This window comes from Oryctolagus cuniculus, chromosome 4 (assembly GCF_964237555.1).
Source record: "Oryctolagus cuniculus chromosome 4, mOryCun1.1, whole genome shotgun sequence".
NCBI lineage: Eukaryota > Metazoa > Chordata > Mammalia > Lagomorpha > Leporidae > Oryctolagus > Oryctolagus cuniculus.
The window spans coordinates 45965268-45991033 of NC_091435.1; the positions used below are offsets into that span (position 1 = coordinate 45965268).

The 25766-nt window shown below is 38.4% G+C and overlaps 1 protein-coding gene across 1 annotated transcript; it reads right to left on the bottom strand.

The window, feature by feature from the left end:
* Positions 1-12929: 12929 nt before the first annotated feature.
* LOC108178018 (large ribosomal subunit protein uL22-like) lies at positions 12930-13606 on the bottom strand. Its single transcript, XM_051819175.2, has one exon. The coding sequence runs from the start codon at positions 13548-13550 to the stop codon at positions 12996-12998; it is 555 nt and encodes a 184-aa protein (XP_051675135.1). The 5' UTR covers positions 13551-13606; the 3' UTR covers positions 12930-12995.
* Positions 13607-25766: the final 12160 nt, after the last annotated feature.

Below are 25766 nucleotides of genomic sequence, written 5' to 3' on the forward strand. Positions count from 1 at the left end.
GTTAGTGCACAGTGACTCCTGTTGTTAATATAATAATTAACACTCTTATATATGATGTCAATGACCACCTGAGGCTCTTGACATGAGCTGCCTAGGCTATGGAAGCCTTTTGAATCCACAAACTCTGTCAGTATTAAGACAAGGCTATAGGCCGGTGCCACGGCTCAATAGGCTAATCCTCCGCCTGCGGCATGCCGGCACACCAGGTTCTAGTCCCGGTCAGGGCGCCGGATTCTGTCCCGGTTGCCCCTCTTCCAGGCCAGCTCTCTGCTGTGGCCAGGGAGTGCAGTGGAGGATGGCCCAAGTGCTTGGGCCCTGCACCCCATGGGAGACCAGGAGAAGCACCTGGCTCCTGGCTTCGGATCAGCGCAGTGCACCCGCCGCAGCGGGCCGGCAGCGGTGGCCATTGAAGGGTGAACCAACGGCAAAAGGAAGACCTTTCTCTCTGTCTTTCTCTCTCACTGTCCACTCTGCCTGTAAAAAAAAAAAAAAAAAAAAAAAAAAAAAAACAAGGCTATAAGCAAAGTGGAAGTTCTTGCCTCCATTTGGAGAAAAGTACATCCTTCTTTGATGGCCCCCTCTTTCCACTAGGATCTCACTCACAGAAATCCTTCATGTAGAATATTTTTGGCCATAGTGTTTTGGCTTTCTTTGTCTGAAATGCTCTCACGGGCTTTTCAGTGAGACCAGGAAACCTTAACAGCCGATTCTCAATTCGGAGTATTACTTAAAGCGATTGTCATTCTATGAGTCTGCTGTGTGGACTCCTTCCTATGTTGGAACACTCTCTCCTTATTAATTCTATCTATTAATAGATACTTTATCTTATTTATATGATCCCTTTAACACTTAATCCTATCTATATGATCACTTTAGCACATAATATGGTCACTTTAACACTTAAGATGGCATTTTTACCACCCAGTTTAATGGTTTTTGGAGTCCCATGACAAATTTTTAGACTGTACCCTTAGAAGTAAGTCTGTAGGAATGTATGCAGAACTATATAGCTTTACAGTTACAAACTTTCTCCTACCTCTATTATTCCCTCTCTTATTTTTTTTTTTAAGATTTAATGATTTATTTGAAAGTCAGAGTTACACAGAGAGAAAAAGAGAGGCAGAGAGAGAGAGGGACAACTTCCATCTGCTGGCTCACTCCCCAGTTGGCTGCAACAGCCAGAGCTGCGCCGATCCAAAGCCGGGAGCCAGGAGCTTCTTCCAGAACTACCACGTGGGTACAAGTGTCCAAGCACTTGGGCCATCTTCTACTGCTTTCCCAGGCCATAGCAGAGAGATGGATTGGAAGTGGAACAGCCGGGACTTGAACCGGTGCCAATATAGGTTGCCGGCACTGCAGGTAGTGGCTTTACCCGCTAAGCCACAGCGCCAGCCCCTCCCACTCTTATTTTTTACTGAGATCTATTTTCTATTTACTTTATATACATATGATTAAATCTAGGTTAAGTAAAGAGTTCAACAAATACTCGAAGAAAAAAAAAAACTGTTCCTCGGCAGTCAAGACAAGTCAGCTGCCATTTCAATACCTGCTGAGACTTCATTTAGTCCTTTGGGTGGTTAGTGATTAGAAATTTGGAAAATATCCCAGATCAATAACAAAGAGAAGTCATCATTATATCAAAAAATAGTAGCTGTCCGAGTGGTTAACAAAGAGAAGAATCACTGGTTCTTTAGAGGGGTAATGCTCAGAGAAGTGAGTTCAGAAGTTCTAAGGCTAGCAAAGAGCCAAAGGAAACTGACTTCAAATGGATTCCTGTGAGTAGGGAAAGAATATGGATTTAAAGCCCCTGGAACATACATTGCATCCTAGGTGTGCCAATTTAAGTTGATACATGACAATAAACCAATCACTGGACCTCTCTAAGCTTCATTAGTCTCCTCATCTATAAAAGGGTATAATATTTTTGTTGTGAAGATATTATCAAAGTCATATAAATATGTTGTATACACCATGGCTACTAATATCATATAGGGCCTCAATGAAGGTGACTTCCAACTTTCTCCTCCCATCTCAATAATGTTCCTATTCTCTATTACTTGGACCTAGATTTTATAACTTAAATTAGTGCTTCCATCATCAGCTTGGGCATTTGAAATATTTTCTGTTGATGCAGCATCACTGATATTGTGGTAAACTGGATTCTAATGGCTATCATGCTACTCAAGCCTCTCAAGACACCTGAAGTCTGGAAATTAAATGGAATACAGCTGGAACTTCAGAATTCCCAGACTGCTTCTTAGATGTCTAGTGTTCCACAAATGTACCGGGTATAACCCTATCACTGCCCCCTCCCTACCCCCACAATGGTTCAGTAGTGAAATAAACTAGGAAGAGATAGTATGTTGTGATCTGCTCAGAGAAGCCAGGTGATAAGTAAGATACTGAAGCCTCCGGGAATTTCTGCAGCCCAGATGCATCTTTAACCCAGAATTTTCCAGTTTTAGCTGACCATTCTCTCCCTACATGCAACCACTAACAGTTTTAGTGGTCCAAGTCCAAAAGAATGAATGATATTATTGATGGCTAGTTAAAAGCAAGAAAAGGAATTTTAGCTTCCTCCTCATCATCACTGGAAGACACCATTCCCAGCCTACTCTGCTCAAGCAGTGGATCCCAAAAGCTGGGGAAGATTTCAAAGCAAATCTTGAAATGACATGCTAAATTAGAGTTGAAAGAGTCTTCAGGATTGTGGCTGTTTCTGTTATGATTTTTTCTTATATAAAAATGCAATATGTGTAAAAATAGAATCTAATATCTCATAATTGCAACACAATTTTTCTGTGTGGCAAAAATTATGTAATTGAATTCACTGACTGATCATTTTGTAATCTAAAAAATAAGAAATAAAGGAAATACTGCAAAAGAGAATATAGAATGTAAAAAGTAAGGGCTCCACAAATTTCACTAAGTTTGGTAAAATATATTAGAGTTACCAGATAAAATACAAGACACAAAGTTAAGTGAATTTCAGGTACACAAGGAATATTTTTATAAATATAAGCATGCTCCATTCAGTATTGTGGACATAATAGAAAAATTATTCATTGCTTATCTGAAATTCAGGTGTAACTGGGCATTCTCTATTTTTTTATTTGCTAAATCTGACAACCTCAAAATGCTAAATATTTAAGTTGCCTCAAAAATAACATACATTGAATATAAGCAATGAAAATAGATAATGTTTCAAGATTCAAATATTGACATGCCACAACAACAAAATAAAAAAGAGAAAGGGAAAGAAAGAGAGACAACTTGGTTATTTTTCAAACAGATGATAAACATTAGGACCTGCCTGGGAATTCAGAATAACTAACTTAGCAACTACTTAGGACAATAATATTCAAGAGGGAAACTAATACGCAAATCCTGATTAAATTTTACCTAAACTGCTTAGGGAAATGGATAGTTGATAAATAGCTACAAAGGCTGTTTTTAAACTATGATTTATTTTTTAAATCCCAAACATATAAACAACTTTTATGTCAATAAATGTAAAATTCTTTTAACATAAAACTAAAAATATGGCACAAAAGAAATTCATGTACAAAGAGAAACCATGAATTTTATTATACTTAAGTCAACATCTGAATGTTACACTGTGAAGAAAACTGTCCTAAAAATAAAAAAATAAACTAAATGTATATCTATGTTATGAATTCACTCAATATAACAGATTTTACCCTTTTACTTTCATTAGAAATATGTGAAATAATCAGAAATTCTTTTATTGATTGGCGGTTTATTTCATTGCATTAATTAGTACTTTATTTCAATATTTGTACTCCTTGATTTATATATGCAAAACTTCTGAAGTATCTAACTAATAGAGAAAAAAGCAAAAAGAATAAATACACTGACAATATGATTTGTCCTTGCTTGGAAAGATCATTATCTAAGTAGCCAAAAATAAATTGTTTCAAATAACTCTTAAACAAATGCAAACAAATACACACATGTGCACATGAACACACGTGCACACAAATATTTACTTTTGTGTTCTACAATGTAAGCTAATGACCCTAATGTACAATAAACAATACTTTAATAATATGGAACTTGTTTTTTTCTTTACTTTTTTGAAAAAATTACTAATAAAGCAAATAAATAGACATAATTCAAACTACCTCAGTAATTTGTTCAAAATTACAATAACTGATTTTATATTGTGATAATATTTCACTAAATCTTTTAGTAAATGAAGAATTAATAGTCTTAGGCAAGGGTTAATGGCATATTGAACCTTTCTCACCAAATACATCTAGCAAATGTGCATCATTGGTCTTCTTATTCATTAAAGCATCCCAATTTTCCTGATTTGTTTTTCATAGTTGATTATTTAATAAAAAGCCAAATTTACCCTGAAAACATTTTCATTTGCTTCAAATATTTGTAACATGTTTATAAAAATTACAGTGGTTGCTCAATAAAGATGGTCTTTGAAAAATAATCAGAAACAGTTATAATATTTCAGGGAGTATCGCATTATGGAAAATAAAACAGTTCTTGCCAAACTATCTCTAGAAAAGCTTCTTATTTTATTAGGATATTAGGCAGAAGGAGATTCTGAATTGTATTGATATAACTAATTGCCTACATGTGAAACATTTAAGAAACTTAAAGTGGGTTTCATTAAGTCTTGTTTGTCCCTGGCCGGCGCCACGGCTCACTAGGCTAATCCTCTGCCTGTGGCACTGGCACCCCTGGTTCTAGTCCCAGTTGGGGTGCCGGAGTCTGTCCTGGTTCTCCTCTTCCAGTCTAGCTCTCTGCTGTGGCCCGGGAAGGCAGCGGAGGATGGCCCAAGTGCTTGGGTTCCTGCACCCGCGTGGGAGACCAGGAGGAAGCACCTGGCTCCTGGCCAGCCATTTGGGGGGTGAACCAACGGAAGGAAGACCTTTCTCTCTGTCTCTCACTGTTTAACTCTGCCTGTCAAAAAAAAAAAAAAAAAAAAAAAAAAGTCTTGTTTGTCCCTAACATGGAGTCCACAACGAAGAAAACACTGAGCCATTTGCTGTGTGTAGTACTCCAGGGTCCAGGGTGACTCCAATTATCCCCTCTCTTGGAAAACTGAAACCTCTGATTGTTCCCTAAAGAATTCCCTACAACATCAGATCCTGTTTAGGAGATCCCTGATTTTGTAGCTCAGAACCAAAGAGTTCTGGTTTCGTGACTCCTCCACTTCTCTGAAGTGGAAAGGATCCGAGAAAACAACTATACTTGTATCTCAGGCTCAGAGCTCTGAACTTTCTCTAAATTCATGTTCTTTCAAACTGAGTTGTAAACCCTGTGGAAGCAAGGTCTATTCTTGACTGTTATTTTTCATAGCCCCAGAGAATCAGGCTTCATACTGGGTAGGTGCTTATTAAATATTCTGAGATCAATATTAGCAAATGAAAAAGGTATTTTTATTCTGTTTTGCTTCAGGAACTTTCTCCAGTCCAGGTCAGTTTCCTTGTGCTTTCCTTTTCTTTATTGTAGCAGGACCCATGAACCCAAATCAGTTTCTCCCTCTTCCCCAACACCCACACAAACCCTTTGGACTTCTTTTCCCCTAAAACTGGTTATACAGTAGGATGCAATTATCACAGTTCTTTACTTCCTTCTTCTACCCAAAGATTTATATGAACTCTTTTCTTGTCAGAGAAGCAAAATGCAGGGAAAGAAGGCAGTCAAAAAAGACTAACACTCTAATGAGCAGTTTAATTAGAGTAATTTTCTATGAAACTGTTTGGTATAGTCCTATGAACACAAAGGGACATTGAGAGGAAGACTTAACCACATTCAAAGAGAATGGTTCAATAGTGGCACCAGCTGTCCAAAATATCATGGCTCTGGGGCACTCCTCTGATCTGGTTTTCTTCCTGCCTTAGAAAAATGCCAACGTATTCAAACTCTCTCAGGGATCTACTAACAGCAACTATGCATCAAAATGCTAGAAAACTGTCCACAAACATCAGGATGTACAAATGCAATAAAGCCCTTATCCTTATTCTGTATCCTCTCCTCTTCAACTGGGTATGCAAAGTAAGTCATTCTGAAGACTCTGATGTCATTAACATATCCTTAGCATAAACATACAAAAGATATTATCATTATGGAGTAGTCAATAATGTATTTATTCAATAATGCCATTGGACATTAAGATTCTATTGACATAGTTTGGAGTAATCACCTATTCTCTGAAATTCCTTTTGCTGCCTCCTCTCCCCCAGCAGCACTGAGACACTTAGCTAGCTGTTAAATGAAGCCAGGCAGTTGAACAGAAATAATATACAACATCAGGGCCAGGAGTTTATATATTTTGACATATGAGCAGAAAGAGTTAAAGGGAGAAGACAGCAAAGAAAAATGTAGGTGAGAGGGATCACTAGGATGATCCCCTCCTCCAGTTCCCTTTCCAGTTCCCTGAGTGACTGCATTATACTTCATTTCCTGACCTTGTGTGATACAAAAAGCACTTGCTGATGACCTCATTTTCTTAAACTTGCTTGATTGGATTTCAGGTCTTATAAGCATTCATGCCTCCATAAACCCAAATTAATTCAGTTAATAACATAAATTTGCAGAAAGTGTGGGTAAGGACATGTATTTTTATGTAAATAATATCCTACATAATGTATTCTTTAATAAGATGTTCCAAAGTACTTGATAGACAATTCCTATCATTTTTTTGCACTATTCACTTACTTTTTATACATGTTACAGAAATAAAATTCAACCCAAAGGAGATAAATTATGAAAAAATAAGAATGGAGATGGACATTGTGGTGCACAGCTTAAACTATTACTTTAGACACCTGCATCCCATATAAGAGTCCATGAGTTTAAGTCCCACCTCTATTCCTGATTCCAGCTTTCTGCTTAATGTGTCTGGAAATCAATCAGAGGATGGCTGAAGAACCTGAGTGCCTGCCCCCAACGTGGGAGACAGTGATGGAGTTCCTGTCTCCCAGCTTCAGCTTGGCTTAGTCCCAGCATTTGGGGAGGAAATCAGTGGGTGGGAGATATCTCTTTCTCTCTTCTCTGTATCTCCCTCCTATATCTATCTCTGTTATTCTACCTTTGAAATAAATAAATGAATAAATCTTTAGAGAGAGCAAGAGAGAGAGAGAATAGATATTGTAAGATTGAATGGTATCATATAAAACCAAGGCAAGACTTTAGAAAGAATGTGTCATTTGTCTTTGGCTCTTTCATGCTGGCACAAAGCATTTTGATAATATGTTGCCTCATTGAAAATAAAGTCAGTAGACATATTCAAGGACACTAGATAGGAATGATATCTTTAGGAGAATAACTGGCAATACATCCTAAGAATAATAACTTTTGAGGGACGTTGTGGGGGGGAAGCCATTGTGGTCCATAAGCCGTACTTTGGAAATTTATATTCATTAAATAAAAGTAAAAAAAAAAGAATAATAACTTTTGCAAGGCCTTTTGAGGATCCCAAACAGGTACAGAATTAATACAAGTGTCAACAGTTATATTCTCAAAACATTAATCTTAGGTGGCTTGTACAATGCAAAATTTAGCCAGGAGATGTTAAGCAGAGTATCCATTTGACCATATATTGTCCTTCAAATCAACGTCAAAAGGTTATTGAGGCTATCTCTGCCCAGCTTGAGGCTTCTTCAGCTGAAACTGCTGTTTCACTCTCTTCCCTTAGCTCCCTTGAATCTCAGATGATTTATTGAATTCTCTAGGAAAGTGTCCTTTTGGGCTTCATATTATGTACTCCTCCTCCAAGAAAGAGAGTACCTTGGTCTGTTCACATAGCACATACTGGCTGGCTTCTAACAAGATAAAATTATTTCTCACTGTTCTGGAGGCTAAGAAGTCTAAGATCAAGTCACCAGCAAATTCAGTATCTGCTGAGGACCCACTTCCTCATTGATTGCCACCTTCTTTTTTTTTATTTATTTATTTTAATTTTTGACAGGCAGAGTGGACAGTGAGAGAGAGAGACAGAGAGAAAGGTCTTCCTTTGCCGTTGGTTCACCCTCCAATGGCCGCCGCTGCAGCCGGCGCACCGCGCTGATCCGATGGCAGGAGCCAGGAGCCAGGTGCTTCTCCTGGTCTCCCATGGGGTGCAGGGCCCAAGTACTTGGGCCATCCTCCACTGCACTCCCGGGCCACAGCAGAGAGCTGGCCTGGAAGAGGGGCAACCGGGACAGAATCCGGCACCCCGACCGGGACTAGAACCCGGTGTGCCGGCGCCGCTAGGTGGAGGATTAGCCTAGTGAGCCGCGGCACCGGCCAATTGCCACCTTCTTACTCTATCTTCTCATGGTAGAGGGGCAAGAGGTCTTTATTAGACCTTTTAGTTTAAAAAAAAAATCAATATGTATTTTAAAAACAGAAAGAGAGAGAGAGAAACAGAAAGAGATCTCCCATTTGCTGGTTTACTTTCCAAATGCTCATAATAGCCCCAGTTGGGTCACATCAAAACCTGGAGCCTAGACTTCGACTGGGTCTCCCACGTGAGTAACAGGGACCCAAGTACTTGGGCCATGATCTCACAGTGTCCATTAGCAGGAAATTGGAATCAGGAGTGAGCTAAGAATGAACCCAGGAACTATGATATGGGCTGTGGATTTCCCAAGTGGCATATGCCTATCCTTTGGCCTCTGTTGTAAGGACACTAATCCCAGCTCTGAGGTCTCTACAGCCATGACCTAATCACCTCCCAAAGGCTCCACCTCTAATACCATCACGTTGGGAGTAAGGTTTCAATATATTAATATGGGAGCACATATTCAGGCCACATTAGATAAGTACCAAAACTCTTGTATAATTAACTTTGAGTCAATCTTTTTCCCACTTCTTTGAGTTTTACCATCCAAAAGGAAAATTTTATTGCTAAATATGTTTCATTTCTATTGCCTGTTGAGCTTTATTTTTGGTTAAAAAAAATGGTGTCACATGGGTACCTTTTACATTGTAATTTATTGTCATCTTTTAACAACAATTGACATCTGACAGGAAATGATAAATTACATTTTAAGTTGATTGAATTCAAATTATAAAAAATTAGTAACCTAAGAATAAAGTAAATACTTCCTGCCATACAACCCAGCCATCCCACTCCTCGGAATTTACCCAAAGGAAATTAAATTGGCAAATAAAAGAGCTGTCTGCTCCTCAATGTTTATTGCAGCTCAATTCACAATAGCTAAGACATGGAATCAACCTAAATGCCCATCAACAGAAGACTGGATAAAGAAATTATGGCCTATGTACTCTATAAAATACTATACAGCAGTAAAAAAAAAACGAAATCCGGTCATTTGCAACAAAATGGAGGAATCTGGAAAACATGCTGAGTGAAATAAGCCAGTCCCAAAGAGACAAATATCACTTGTTCTCCCTGATCAGTGACAACTAACTGAGCACTTAAAAGGAAACCTGTTGAAGTGAATGGACACTATGAGAAATAATAACTTGATCAGCCTTTGTCCTGACTGTCGAGGAACAACTTACTATTTTATTCCTTTTAATGTTTTTTTGTTCTACTTAATACCATTGGTTGAACACTTTAATTAACATACAGTTATTCTTAGTCATTTAAATTTAACTGAAAAGTGATCCCTAAAAGTGATCCCTATTAAATATAAGAGTGAGAATAAGAGCAAGAGGAGATGTACAGTTCGGCACATGCTCACTCGGACTTACCCCTAATGGTAGAGCTAGAAACGTACCAGGGGATTACATTTCAATCCCATCAAGATGGCATGTACCAATGCCATCTTACTTGTTAAAGTGATCAGTTTCAGTTCATAATTGATCATAATGATAGGATTAAGTGTCAAAGGGATTACATAAGTAAGACCAGTGTTTGCAAATAATTGATAGAATTAAAAAAGAGAACGATCCAACATGGGAAGCAGGATACACAGCAGACTCATAGAATGTCAGATGTCTTAAACAGCATTCTGTCCTCACAATCAGCCCTTAAGGCATTCAGATCTGTCTAAAAGCCCAGGAGAGTTTCACAGGCATGTAAAGCCAAGACATTGTGGCAAAAAAAAAAAAAAAAAAATGGCCTAAATGAAAGATCTCTGTGAGTGAGATCCCAGCTGAAAGAATGGGCCATCAAAGAAGACAGTGCCTTCCTCTGAAGGGAGGAGAGAACTTCCACTTTGACTATGGCCTTGTCTAAATAAGATCGGAGTTGGTGAACTCAAGAGACTTCCATTGTCTTGGCATCTCATGACATGAGCCTCAGGTGATTACTGACGTCATAACTAAGAGTATCAATTGTTAAATCAACAACAGAACCCACTGTGCACCTGCTCCACATGTAGGAAGCCCTTAATGTGTTGTACTATGAGAATTAATGGTAAAACTACTACTCAAACAGTACTCTATACTTTGTGTGTCTTTGTGGGTACAGTCTGTTGAAATCTTTACATAGTATATACTAAGTTGATCTTCTGTATATAAAGATAATTGAAAAATGAATCCTGATGAAGAATGGGTGGGAGGGAGGTTATGGGGGTAAAAGCTGCTATAATTCAAAAGTTGTACCTTAGAAATTTATATTTATTAAATAAAAGTTGAAAAGAAATAAAAAAATTAAAAGAGAATAAAGTAAATACTTATTGGTTGATTAGATTATCTTACATATCCTTTGAAACTCATAAGATAAAGGTGAACTCTACTTTGATAGGGCTTAGAAAATGTCTAAAGTACATTAACTCATGTACTCTTACATATACTTCATTTATATATATATTTATATACATAAATATATGTATTTATATATATGCTTCATGTACTCTTTATATATGCGTCATACTCTTAAATATGCTTTGTTTCTATTGCCTGTTTTTTTTTTGTTTTTTTGGGTTTTTTTTGACAGGCAGAGTTAGTGAGAGAGAGAGACAGAGAGAAAGGTCTTCCTTCCATTGGTTCACCCCCCAAATTGTTGCTGTGCAGATCCGAAGCCAGGAGCCAGATGCTTCCTCCTGGCCTCCCATGCCAGTGCAGGGGCCAAGCACTTGAGCCATCCTCCACTGCCTTCCTGGGCCACAGCAGAGGAGCAACCGGGACAGAATCCGGCACCCCAGCTGGGACTAGAACCCAGGGTGCTGGCGCTGCAGGTGGAGGATTAGCCAAGTGAGCTGCGGCGCCAGCTTCTATTGCCTGTTAAGCTTTATTTTTGGTAAAAAAAAAAAAAAAAAAAAAAAGTGGTGTCACATGGGTACCTTTTACATTGTAATTTATCATCATCTTTTAAAAACAATTGACATCTGACAGGAAATGATAAATTCCTTTTTAAGTTGATTGAATTCAAATGATAAAATTAGTGATCAAAGAATACTTGTTCGTTAATTAGATTATCTTACATATCCTTTAAAACTCATAAGATAAAGGTGAACTCTGCTTTAATAGGGCTTAGAAAATGTCTGAAGTACATTAACTCATATACTTTTATATAATTATTCTGCTTACTGAATCTACAAATGGCATTTGCTTCCAAAATTATTTATATGATTTATTATTGACTTTGAAGATTCATAATACAGCACAATGAAAATAATAACCTAATTCTACCATATTATTAATAAAGTGTAAATAGAAATAAGTTAAATGACATTTACTTAATTCTTTTGCTTATAGTACTTCTGCTTTATTAAACCCCTTTTTAGCCAGACCATCAATACTTCAATAATCAAGTGTTCTGGGAACACATGTCTAAGAAATAAATAGAAACTACATGAACTTGCACCCCAAATGCTGGTTACAGATATTTTATTAGAGTAGAATCCATCACAGTATGTAAGTAGATTTTGTTTTAAGAAAGTCTGTAATACTTTAGATATGGATGCATATGTATATATAAAATGAACAGGACATAACTTGAAAGAGAAGCCCAAGTAGACAGCCATTTGGGCATCCACGCTATCACAGTGTTAAGACACCAGACATGAGAGAAGAGGTCACCATTCTCCACTCCCCAACACCTTCTTCCCTCTACTTCTTGCTCTTTTCACCATTCATCCAGCTCTCTGCAGAAATCAGGGAACAGCCTCTGCATTACACAATCCTGCCTCTCTGACCCACCAAACCCCCACTGCCATCCTGGAGTGTTTCTGTGCCCTTACACTTCATTCTTAGGTAACACTTAGTGTACCATGTTAGATTTTGACTCTAAACCATGGAGTCTGAAAAACAGGAACTGGTGGAAGCCACACACCTGCAAGGCCAAAGGTTGAGAGACAACTGCTGTCCAGAAAGGAGGCCTCTTTGGGAATAGCTGTTTATCCAAAGAATACAGAAATATTCACTTAACAAATATTTATTGAGCTCCCACTGTATAGCAAGCATTGTTCTGGGAATGTAGAATACATCAACAAACAAAACAAAGATGCCTTGATTCAAGTCACTTGTATCCTGATGGGTAGAGATAGACAAAAACATTCATAATAAATAAGGATGTAATACAAGGCATTGTAAATGTTAAGGAAAAGAGAAAAGTGAAGCTTGGTTAGGAAGATAAGAGAAAGGGCAGCAAAAAGAGGATTAGAGGTAAGTGGAGGTTGCAACACGAATCAGAGTGGTGGGAATTTGGGCAAAGACCTGAAGGTGATAATGAAGTTCATTAACAATAGCATGAAACTGTTACACCAATGGTTCTACTTAAGCATGCATTAGAATCTCTGGTGGGGGTAGGGAGGAGTATTTTTCAAATATGGATTGGAGAGCTTCACTCCCCAGGTTTCTGAATCAGAGTCAGAGAAGAGACAGGAATTTGCATTTGTAAAAGTTCCTAGATGATGCTTATGCTTCTGGGCCAGGAATTACGATATGCTAAAAACCTGAAATGCCAGATGTACTAACATGTCTCACTGAGTGAGGGCCGCTCAGGAAGGGCTGGACAGAGCCTGTCTGCAAGGGGTTTTTTGGGGTTTTTCATTTTTTTGTTTTTTTTTTTTTCTTTTTTTCTTTTAATTCGTATTTATTTTATACTGAGTTTATTCCCGAGCCATAAGTTTTTGCTTCTTTAGTTTCTTCTGGGATATCTTTTTCTTTTGTGCCACCTCCTCTTCTGGCTTAGGAACTATCTGTTCCTTCTCAGTGAGGATCATCTCAGTGTGGCACGGGGAGCTCATGTACGGGTTGATCCGGCCGTGGGCTCTGTAGGTCCAGCGGCGCATCTTGGGGGCCTTGTTCACCTGGATGTGCTCAATGACCAGAGAATCTACATCCAAACCCTTCAGCTCAGCATTACTCTCTGCATTTTTAAGCATGTGCAGCAGAAACTCGGCACTTTTTTTGGGCCAACGACCCTGGGTCCAACCCCACTGCTTGGCCTGGGCACATCTACTAACTCCACCATTGTACCGACGGAATGGCACACACTGCTTCTTTAACGTGACATCTTTCAGGTATTTGGTGGCTTTTCGGATATGCATACCCTTGATGGCCTGGGCAGTTTCTCGAGTGTTCTTAAAGTGAACGCGAAGATTCGAGCCTCTTGATTTGCATGATTTTGTGGGGTTTTCTGGGTCCAGTGAGTAGCGAACCATTTTCGCAGGTCACCTAAGGCCGCTTACAGGAAGAAGAGCCTTTTTGTTTGTTTGTTTTAAGATTGATTTTTTTTTTTTGTATTTGAAAGCAGATTTAGAGGGAGAGAGAGAGAGATAGAGATGTTCCATGTGCTGGTTCACTCCCCAAATGGCTGCAATGGGCAGGGCAGGATGGGGCCAGGCTGAAACCAGGAGCCAGGAGCTTCATCCAGGTCTTCATCCTGGGTGTGGCAGGGGCTCACATACTTGGGTCAAAGTTCTGCAAAAATTTACATCATGGGCTGGTGTTGTGGCGTAGCAGCCTCTGCTGGTGATGCTGGCATAACATGTGGGAGCTCATTTGTGTCCCACATGCTCTACTTCTCATCCAGCTCCCTGCTGATGGCCTAGGAAAAGTAGCAAAGATGTCCCCATTGTTTGGGCCTCTGCCACCTATGTGGGACACCCAGATGAAGCTCCTGGCTCCTGGCTTTGGCCTGACCCAGCCCTGGCCATTGCTGCCATTTGGAGAGTGAACCAACTGATGGAATATCTCTATCTCTCTGTCTCTCCCTCTCTCGCTGTGTCTCTCCTCTCTCTGTAACTCTTACTTTCAAATGATTCAATAAGATCTTTAAAAAAGAATTTAATCAAGAGGGCCACTGTGAGAAGCTGTGGGCTAAGCAACAGAAAATCATGCACAAGTGGAGAATGTTAGTAATCAACTAAAAAGGATAACGGTAGATGAAAGGACCACCTTGACATTCTCCCTTCCTCTTATCTAATGGAAATCATGCCTTCCTTCAAGATACCATCTCTCCTCCCCGTGTAGTCTAAATATACTTCCCATTTAGTGTCTTTATTTACCATTTCACTAGTTTTTGGCTAATAGCTTCAAATGCTTCCTCCCACCACAGCAAAATATCCCTTAGCCTCTCTTACATGGCTGTTGAACATTTCCAAAGAAAAACCGTACTGCAGAAAAATTGATGCTTGCACAGCTCTACACAGTACATAGATTTTTTTTAACAATACACAGATTCTTTCATCAGCCCTTGACCATATAGTATACCTTATAGCACCTGTGCCATCTGATCATCTTACTCTTCATGATCTCTACCTCCTCCCTACCAGCAGATGGCACTGTTTCCTATTTAAAGACAAAACAGTCTACAACAATGAAAGCTCCCTGGTTCCTGCTAGTCTGCTCTTTCCCACCATCCACATGCTCACCTATTTACTTGTTGGGAACTTATTTCCTTCACTTACTCTCTTTCTTCTGGTATAATTTAGATGCTATCTATAAAAGGGCTATTTTTAAAGGTGTCAAGGGAGTAGGGGAACCATATTCAATAATTTCAGGCATGCTGCTGTGTACCAGGGGCAAGTATGAACCTAGAAGTCAGATTTACTTGGGACCTGGACCCAGGAAGTGGTCCTATCAGTGCCCACTTTGGTGTGCTGTGAAACTGTAGAGACGCAGAAGACAAGTACTCATGATCCTGCTGCTATCTCATCTGCAATTTTATCCAAAATCTAGCCCATGAAATTCTGTTGATTTTTGCCATACTCAATATTTCTATTACCAATTCACAGAACTAGGAAAATTAAAAGAGAGAGAGAGATTGATTTGTTTATTTGGAAGGCAAAGTTAGAGAGAGAGAGAGAGAATTTTCCATCTGCTAGTTCCTCCCCAAATGGCCACAACAATTGGGGCTGTGCCAGTCCAAAGCCAGGAACTCCATCCAAGTCTACCACATGGGTGGCAGGGCCCCAAGCTCCTAGACTATCTTCCATTGTTTTTCCCATTGCAGTAGAAGGAAACTGGTTCAGAAGTGGAGCAGTCAGAACTCGAACCAGCACCCACATTGGATGCTGGTATTGCAGGCAGCAACTTAACCCTCTGTACCACAACACCAACTGCAATTTTTTCAATAGTAATCTTGATTGGTTTGAGCTAATAGGTTTATTTCAGAATATATGTTATTAGATTTACTGCTTGTTAGAGTTTTAAATATTTTTTATTAAATTTTATCAAAGCATTTCACTTGTTTAACAACAAGTATAGCTGGTAATATCTACACTATTACAAGAATGGAAAACTTTAGATGTCTGGCAACCAGAAAACATTTGTCTCATCATATTGCAATGATTTACATACATAACAATGAGCTCTTTGAGAAAATGATTTGTGGCATATATTCATTTTTTATTTACAGAGTGATAACTACAATATTACAAATAAAGAAATGCTTCCTAAATAAGTAAGTCTCTTTTTCTCAACTGCTGATAAACAATATACTCTTTGATGGCATGAACTGTGTGTACCTTTTATGCATATTTATCATATTTGGAAAAAAATACATTCTTTATTGCTTAATAAATGTTTATCAATTAATACTCAAAACTTAGGAAACAAATCAGGAGGTTCAACGTTTGCTTTCTCTCAATATTTTGTAATTCTTTTTAGATACCAGTTCAGATTTGTTCTATGCCAAGTCACCAGTAAGACACACATGAAACATCATCATCTAACCATGTTATTTCAAAAATATCCATCATACTCAATGATTTTTTATAATTTTTTAAAGCATGACCATTATTAGTATCTGCTTTTTTAAAGATTTATTTTGTTTATTTTAAAGGCAGAGTTACACAGAGAGAGACAGAGAAACAGACAGAAATATCTTCCGTCTGCTGGCTCTCCCCAAATGGCCACAACATTCAGGGCTGAGCTAGACCAAAGCCAGGAGACAGGAACTCTATCTGTGTCTTCCATGTGGGTGGCAGGGGTCCAAGAACTTGCACCATCTTCCACTGCTGTCCCAGGCAGTCCAGCAGGGTGCTAGACTGGAAGTGGAGGAGCCAGGCCTCGAATGGGAGCTCATAAGGGATTGATATCATAGGTGATGACTTAACCAGCTGTGCCACAATGCCAGCCCCAAATATTAAAATGCTTTTAATCTAGAAAAAAATAGTAACCACTATTAAAGTATTAACCAAAGTAGAAGTACAGGAGTAATGAAAATAACTGAATGAGACCTTTTTAAAAATTTGTATTTATATGAAAGACAAGGAAAGAGGATGGGGAGAGAGACAGAGAGCTCCTTCTATCCACCTACTCACTCCCCTACAACTGGGGCTGGGGCTGGGTCAGGTCAAAGACAGGAGTTAGGAGCACAATTAAGGTCTCCCATGAGTGGCAGGAGCATAACTATGTGAGCCATCACCACTGTCTCCCATGCTCTGCATTAGTGAGAAACTGGAGACAGGAGCTGATGCTGGGAATATGATCTATGCACTTTGGATATGGTTTGAGGACAGTTCAACTGGCATGTTTTAAAAAAATCTGGGTTTGTTTTCATTTTATTTGGAAAGCAGAGAGAGAGAAAAACAGAGAGAAATCTTCACTCCCCAAATGCCTGCAACAACCAGGACTAGGCCAAGCCAAAGCCAAGAGCCCAGAACTTTATCCAGCTCCCCAGTACAATTAGCAGGACCCAAATACTTGAGTAAGCACCTATTGTCTCCTAGTACACTCATTAACAGGAAACTGGATTGGAAGCAGAATACTCAAGACTTGAACCAAATACTCCTGTATGGGATACAGATGTTCCAAACAATGATTTAAGATGCTGCACCAAACACCCACCCCTTCAACTGGCATCCTAACTGCTAAGGCCCAACTCCCAACCACCCCCCAAAAATTTGTCTATTTAAGTTTAAAATAATAGCACAAAAATAGGAGAATAGGAAAACTATTTGGTAGCAATTTCAATATTTTCAAATAGAAAAAAATGAAAGAAAGAAAGTTAAGTCAAAATATATGGAGAGGAGTTCTTTCTTGTTATTCAAATATAAGCAGATTTTTCATAATTACCTTGGAGCTGAATCTCAAGATGTCAGCATGTTTGGTTTGTGTCTTCACATCCTAGGATAATTTACTGTACGAAACAGAGACAAAGAAGATATTGTATTCTACAGCAATATAGCATTAAATAAAGCAACTAAATGCATAAAAATAGAAGCATACCATCCCTGTTTGATTTTATATATTTGTGTGTATATATATATAAAATATATATAAATAACATATATATTATATATATAGACACTATGTGTTTAAGTTAAATTATGTCACAATCACTGCCTGATCCAAGTCTGAAAGTTAAGTTTTTCCTTCTATTTAGTTGATTAACCAGCAGATTGGAAGACCAGATTGCATTTGAGCAGAGCTCCAAATCATGGCTATATAACGTCTGTCTTGAGTTCAGGGGTAAACATCCCATAACATCAGTAACTCAGGATGGCAAATCAACTCCTAATTTCTACTAACAGCAATTAACACCCACCTACATTACTAGACTGCTGCTTTGTATACTAACCCTACTAAGCTGTGGTTGCCCAATAAATGTCATTATTAATAATTTGTTTTATTGTAGTTGATACTTACTAAACTCGTCTGATGTAAAATTGCAATAATTTAAATATAAATGTAAAACTGTAATATTTTAAATAGAAATCTTTTTTCTTCACTCCCCAAATGGCTGCAACGACCAGAGCTGGGCTGGTCCGAAGCCAGGAGCCAGAAGCTTCATCCGGGTCAACCACATCGGTGGGAGAGTTCTAAGGACTTGGGTCATCTTCCTCTGCTCTCCCAGAAGCATTAGCAGGGAGCTGGATTGGATGTGGAGCAGACAGAACTCAAACCAGCTGCCATGTGGGGTGCTTTCTCTACAGATGGCAACTTAACCCCCTCTGCCACAACATCAGCCTCTAAATGTAAATCTTAAGTAAAAGAGAAAAAGTTGATTAAAAATGAAAGAATTTGAGCAATATTTTGAATTTAACATATTTACAAAAGAAAAATAAAATAAATAGAAGAGTATACATCATGACCAAATGAATACCCTTCATTCTGTTAGTTACAGTTGCATGAAATATATGTAACAGTTTAATGACTTTCAAGTACTGGATTAAAACAGGGGAAATAGAGGGGAAAAAACATTTTAGTGCTTGAAATTGTTTAAGCCTTGCCACCTTAGTCTGGTTAACTAATTATTTTACATTTAAAAAACGGGTTGTTACATCACATATCATCACGGAAATCTTTTTCTCTTACCATCACAGCAGCTTTCATTGCATTTTCACACATCCAAAGCATGTGATATTTCTTCATAATTTACCATAATGTTTTTATTGTCCAATCTTGTATTTGATTCCCTATGTTAAGATATTCACCAGATTTTTAGTAATTAACTTCTGAAATAAATAACAATTTTAAAATATTCTTCACATTTAGCATATGGTTAAATATCAACTTTTCAGCAATTCCCCCATAAGAATATAGAATTTCCACATTTTTTGTCTAGTTTCTAATAAGAACTACTTGCTTAAGACATTATTAAATCCAGTATCACCATGGAGAGAATTCTTGCCTTATTAAGTACTCAAGCAGAGAAAACAATAGGCAGGGAGAAGGAAAAGATTACGACTGTATTCTTTTTAAATTTCCATCTCTAGCTTGCTAACCTATTACCTGTTTTCCATATTACCTGTTTAGATCAAATATTAGAAGAATATGTCATTCCTTATCTATGATAGTTGTCCATTATTTCCTCCCACCACCCCCCTATCAATGATGGAACTATAGATACTGTAAAGTGAGAACTGGAATAAAAATGAAAATAATATCTTTTACCCTATTAGATCAAATTCATGACTTCTCCAGTGCTTATCATAGTCCTGAAGACAGAGCTTGCTACCTCTATATTGCAGATGACAAATAGTGTCTTTATTAGGTGCCCTAAGGGATTCTTATTTAATCTTAAACACTTTGTATGGTTTGATTTTATTATATTTACAGATAATAAAATTTAATCTTTCAAAGTTGAAATATCTTGCCTGAGCACATGCTAGTAAGTGGGGAAGTCAGGCTTCAAATCAAATTCTGTTGAACTTGTCAGTTTAATTTTACAGCACTGTACTTAATCATTGCTGTGGCTTGAAAGTGTCCCCCATGTTTCAACTGTTGGAAACTTAATCCCCAATGCACCAGTGTTAGGAAAATGGGTCTCATGGGAGATGCATAGGTCACAAGGGCAGAGGAAGCTCATGACTGTGCGAGTAGATTTGTTATAAAAGGGAGTTTGGCCTCCTCCCCCTCTTTCCTTTCTGGCCTTCTGTCTTCCACTGCTGATGATTCAGTAGAAAAGGTCGTGCCAGATTTCAACCTGTTGATCTCAGATTTCCTGGTCTCCAGACCCGTAGGAAATAGATCTGTGTTCTTTGTGTATTACCCAGTCTGAAGTTTTGTTATAGGAGCACAAAACAGACTGAGGAAAGTCTCTTGACAAGCTGAGGAGCCATCAGAAATAGACAGCAGTCCTCATGGCCTTTGCAACCCCCTTCTGCATATTCCGAACCTTTCCTGCACTCATTCACACACTTAGTCATCTCCCTCTTCAGGGTTCAGCTACAGTCAAACAAGATGAAATCACATAGGATACTGAGTCTATCCTTGCCTGTTCAATTGCTTTTCCATAGCACATGCTTCTAAAGCTGGATTCAGAGCGTTCATTTTTTAATTTTTATTTATTTATTTATTTATTTACCTATTTATTTGAGAGTCAGAAAGAGGGACACACAGATAGAGAGAGTTCCCATCCACTAGTTCACTCTCCAAATGCCTGCGATATCTGGGATTGGGCTGGGGCCAAAGCCAGGAGCAGGGAATGCAGTCAAGAGCTCCCACATAGTGGGCAGAAATACAATTACTTGAGACATGATTGCTATCCTTAGGGTCTGCATTAGACAGAAAACTCGAGTCAGGAGCTCAGGCAACATACTCCAATGTGGAACATGGGCCGTCTTTACTAGTAGGCTAAACACCTGCTCCTCACACTGTTCATTGAATATAGCACAGTTATCCTTAAGAATGCCAGTGCTGTAGCATAGTGGCTGCTGACTGAGACACTGGCATCTCATACGGGTGCCAGTTTGAGTCCCAGCTACTCCACTTCTGATCCAGCAGGGGCTGGATCACCTGAGAAAGAAGCAGAAGATGGTCCAAGTACTTGAGCCCCTGAACCCACTTGGAATATCTTTATGAAGTTCCTGGCTCCTAGCTTCAGCCTGGCCCAGCCCTCCTCATTGCAGCCATTTGGGAAGTGAATCAGCAAATGGAAGATTCCCTCTCTCTCTCTCTCTCTCTCTCTCTCTCTCAATCTCTGACTTTCAAATAAATCTTTATTAAAAAGAAAGAAAAAATAAGGAGAATCATTGAAATGTATATGTAAATTCCATTTAAAATCAGATTACTCTGTTCTTGCTAAGTATTTTTAAGATTTAGCTAAAGTTACATAACGAATGAATACATTGTATGTCAATGACTTCATGAGAATGGAAAATCTTCTCGAAGGAACATTCCTATAAAAGTACAGATTTCTCCTGAGAGAAGCCATTCTATTGAATGCATCCACGTTGTCACACCTCTGTCTTTGCTCACACTTTTCTCTTGTCTGATAAGTCTTTCACTGTTTTTATCATGACAGGATTCATTCTCCCTCACTGATAATTCCAGGATATTTTATGCATATCTTCATAGTTCCTTTATTGCATTGTATAATGAGATTATACTTACGTGGTTAGCTGTTTCATTACTGTGGCTAGCTTCTTAAAGACAAGAGCAATGTGTTGTTTTTGCTGTTTTGTTTTGCGTTAGGTGTTTGTATTTTTTGTTGGGGAGGGTGTATATCTTTTACAACCATCAGTTAATCAACACATAAATAGCACTCAATAAATAGCCCTTCAAGGAATAAATAGGTGCAAAGAAGTGTAATAAGCAGAAATGGAGTCTTAGAGTTGGAGAAAAAGTAGAAAAAAAAAACTTTGTAAAACACTATTACCCTAATCCTAGCATTACAATCAAAACATGTAGAGCTGATCCTTATAGTAAACATTTGTTCTATTTGACATTTGCCTCTGTTTGAGCATACTTTGCACTGTAGCAGGAAATTTACCTGAGAAAAAGCATTTACTTTATATACTTCATGACTATAATGGAGCTATAAAATAATAAATCTTGTTTAGATAATAAAATAGTGATGAAGAAGACGAATTTGTTACACCACTTCTCTGTTGTGGTGTTATTATACAGAAGTTCATTAAACTGCTGTGCCTCGGTTTTGTGATCTGTGACAAACTGATAACTGTACTTGCCTCATAGGTTAGCTGTGAGGACTGAATGGGTTAATAACATGTAAACCATTAATACGATGCCTGCAGAAGTAAACACTCAGAAAAGATGAATATTACCATTATTATAATTGAAACAGGTAATTTCTATGTTCTCATGAGGTCTTGGTGGAATTGAATTTTACTGTCTTGCTCTGTTACAATGTTATTATAAAGACTGTATGACTCCCCACAAGTTACTTAAAATAATAACTAAATTAAGCTATGCCCCTAAGAACTAATAGCATAACCTAAGGACAAAACAATTGGGCATTACAGTCAGACAGACACATGACTATGCAAGAGTACTTCAACAAGTTCATGGAAAATCTAGTTGAAACCTAAGTTTGTTTTGGTGAAAAAAAAATTCTTGAAATCCATGCAGATCTTCTCCATTACACAAATTTTCTGTGAACTTTTTGAAGGCCCCTTGTGTGTATGGATTTCAAAATTTTCTACACCAAATGAGCTTATCTTTTAATTCCATTTTCCATGAACATTTCAAAGTATCCTCATAAATAAACATTATGTTACATCATGTGTAAGAGCTTCCATTCAGCATAGTAATTTAGATGTCAGTTAGGATCTCTTTGTCCCATACGAGAATGCCTGGCTTGAATACCTGGCTCCTCCAGTGCACACCCTGGGAGGCAGCAAGTGATGGCTGAAGTAGTTGGGTCTTCGCTACCCACATGAGACCTGGATTGAGTTTCCTGCTTCTGGCTTCAGTCTCACCCAACCCTGGCTATTGTTGGCATTGAAGGACTAAACCAGTAGATAAGAATTCTGATTTTCTCTCCTTCTCTCTCCTCTCTCTTTCTTCCTCTCTCTCTCTCTCTCCTCTCTCTTTCTACCTCTCTCTCTCCTCTCTTTCTTTCTCTCTCCCTCTCTCCCTTTCCTCTCTTTGCCTCTCTCTCTTTCTCTCTCCTTTCCCTCTCCCCTTCCAATCTCTCCCTCTGTTTCTGCCTTATAAATAAATTAGGAAAGAATAATATACTATGTATAAGCCAAAGAGTAAATACATCTTGGGGCTAAATCAACAAACTGACAAATATTCATGGTGCGTAAAACCTAGGTTAGTGTGCTTTCTCCACTATTATCAACAAGTCTACATATTAGTGATGAGACCACAGGCCCTACTTAAAAGAGTAACCTTGGTTATTTCCCAGTGAATACATTCAATATACTGTTATAGAGACATAAATAACATAATCTATGTCCGGTAACCCAGATGTTGACGCTAACACTATGAGGACCAAGTGGGATCCTAAAAATATAAAGGAACATAAAGGAATCTGGCTAGAAACCATGTCTGAATTAGTAATGGTTTATTAAATTTGTAATTGTAAATAGCAAGAAAATAAGAGAAAAAGAAAACAAGACCCAGTTGTGATTAGCTGCATTTGTTTTCCTATTTTCTTTGTTATCTATGAATACAGTATCAAGATTAATTAGATTTCTAAATTTAATATTGAAAAAATTTCTGGTAAACTGCAATATAATTTTATGATGTGAATTTTTACATACACTTTGAAAATATGACAAAAATTTGATGTTTTTCTCAGCATTAAATACCATTTTATTGAGCCTAATTTAAATGCTACAATATGATACTTAGAGAAACCAGTTGATTAGCAAATAAATCTTCTTATAGTTTTAAGCTGGTCTTTTATCCCACAGAATTTATAAAGATTATGGAAATCCACATAATGTTTTCTTCTTTAATATTCTACTCTAAATGTAATTTCAGGATTAGCTCTTGAAGAGCTCTTATGTCAGACTGTTTATTAAATAAATTAAAGCAGAAAGTTTTTGTTTATATTAAAGTCAGTATTGTAAGTTAAATTGCCAATAATGTAAATAAATACCATTGCAAAGGAATTAACCAACCAGGGCAGACATTTGACACAGCAGTTGATGCTGCTTGGATGCTCACATCCATATCTGAGTGAATGAGTTCAAGTCCTGGCTCCGCTCCTGATTCCAGCTTCCTGCTAATGCACAGCCTGATAGGCAGTAGGTAATGGCTGAAATGGCTGGATCCCTGCCACCATGAGGGAGATGCCAATGAGTTGTGGTTTCTGGTTTCATTCTGGCTGAGCCCTGGCTGTCGCAAACATTTAGGGGGTAAACCATCAGATGGGAAAAAGCCTCTCTCTCTGTCTCTCTCTCTCCCTATCTCTCTCTCTCTCTCCTCCCTCCCCCACGTCCTCACATTCAAATCAATAAAAATAAATAAATTTAAAAATGTTGATACTCAGTTTTTACTGTGAGGTCAATAGATACAGTGTGAGGTTCACTGATACTGAAAATACTTACTGAAGGTTTTAATGACATCCCTGTTGATGACTATGAGCACTCATTTCATTTCAGGTTCTGTGATCCAATATTGGCTTAAGGAGATACGATCAAATGGCATCTGTCTCCCAACAGTTCAGAAAGAGCAGAAATTACGTGAGTGCAAGGGAATTAATAGAACAGGGCTATAAAAGTTGTATAGAGACAGCAATAAAAATTGAGCAATATATAAAGAAAGTTGGCATAAGATCACTTATTTGAAGGACTGGCATTGTGGGTTAAGCTGCTTCCTTCAGTGCCTGCACACGTTATAGGCATGGGTTCAAGTACTGGATGCTCCACTACCAATCCAGCTCCCTAATGTGCCTGGGAAAGCAGAAGAAGATGGTTCAAGTCCTTGGGCCCCTGCACCCGTGTGGGAGACCCATAAGAAGTACCTGGCTTCTGACCTAGGTTTAGCCCAGCCTGGCTGTTGCAGCTATTTGGAAAGTAAACCAGAGAAAAAAAGATCTCTCTGTGTCTCTTTCTTTCACTCTCTATAACTCTGCCTTTCAAATATTTTTTTTAAAAAATCGCTTATTTGAGAAGCTCCAAGAAATAAGAATATGAGAAAGAAAGATGTTAAAAAAGAAAAGTTGTATAGTAGCAATGTCAGAGTACCTTTCAATGGCGGGCAAGTCATAGATGCTATAGCACTGAAAAATTAGACAGATAAGGAACTACCATGTTGACTACGCTGAGAAATCTGACTCCCTGATCCAACAGCATCAGCTTCACCTGGGAACTTGTTAAATATGTAGAATTTAGGGTCTGAAAGTCACCTAACTTACTGGATCACAAACTGTAGAGTGATACTCAATGATGTGTTTCTTGCAAGCCCTTTAAGTGGCTGTAAGGCACACAGGATTTGAGAACTGCTGGCTTTAGAATTTCTATGAGGACTTTAGCCTCCATTCTTTATCTGGAGTTGCCCTTAAAAATGAATGTGGATGGCTGGCGCCATGGCTCACTAGACTAATCCTCCGCCTGTGGCACCGGAACCCCAGGTTCTAGTCCCAGTTGTGGTGTCGGTCCTGTCCCGGTTGCTCCTCTTCCAGTCCAGCTCTCTGCTGTGGCCCAGGAAGGCAGTGGAGGATGGCACAAGTGCCTGGGCCCTGCACCAGCATGGGAAACCAGGAGGAAGCACCTGGCTCCTGGCTTCAGATCAGCTCAGCGCACCAGCCACAACGCACCAGCTATAGCAGCCACTTGGGGGGTGAACCAACGGAAAAAGGAAGACCTTTCTGTCTGTCTCTCTCACTAACTCTGCCTGTAAAAAAAAAAAAAAAAAAAAAAGCATAAAAAAAATGAGTGTGGGTAACATACTTCTTAATTACACCACAAAAAGTTACTCATTTTCTAGGTAGCAGATATTCAAATTTTTTTCTATCATTCAATTTGCTCTGTAGCACTTGCATTCAATGAATATTAGAAAATAAAAATTAAATTTAGTAGTGGTATCCCAAAGCCAAATACAATAGTACATATACTACACTCCAAGGTGTTTTATATTTAACAACATATTATGTATGAGTATTTATATCCTTATGAAGTACTTGATAAAAAATATTAAATTTTTTTTTATTTGACAGGTAGAGTTATAGACAGTGAGAGAGACAATGAGAAAGGTCTTCCTTCCGTTGGTTCACCCCCCAAATGGCCGCC

Coding starts and splice junctions, on each gene's coding strand:
- LOC108178018 (XM_051819175.2), bottom strand. CDS start 13,550: ATGGTTCGCTACTCACTGGACCCAGAAAACCCCACAAAATCATGCAAA.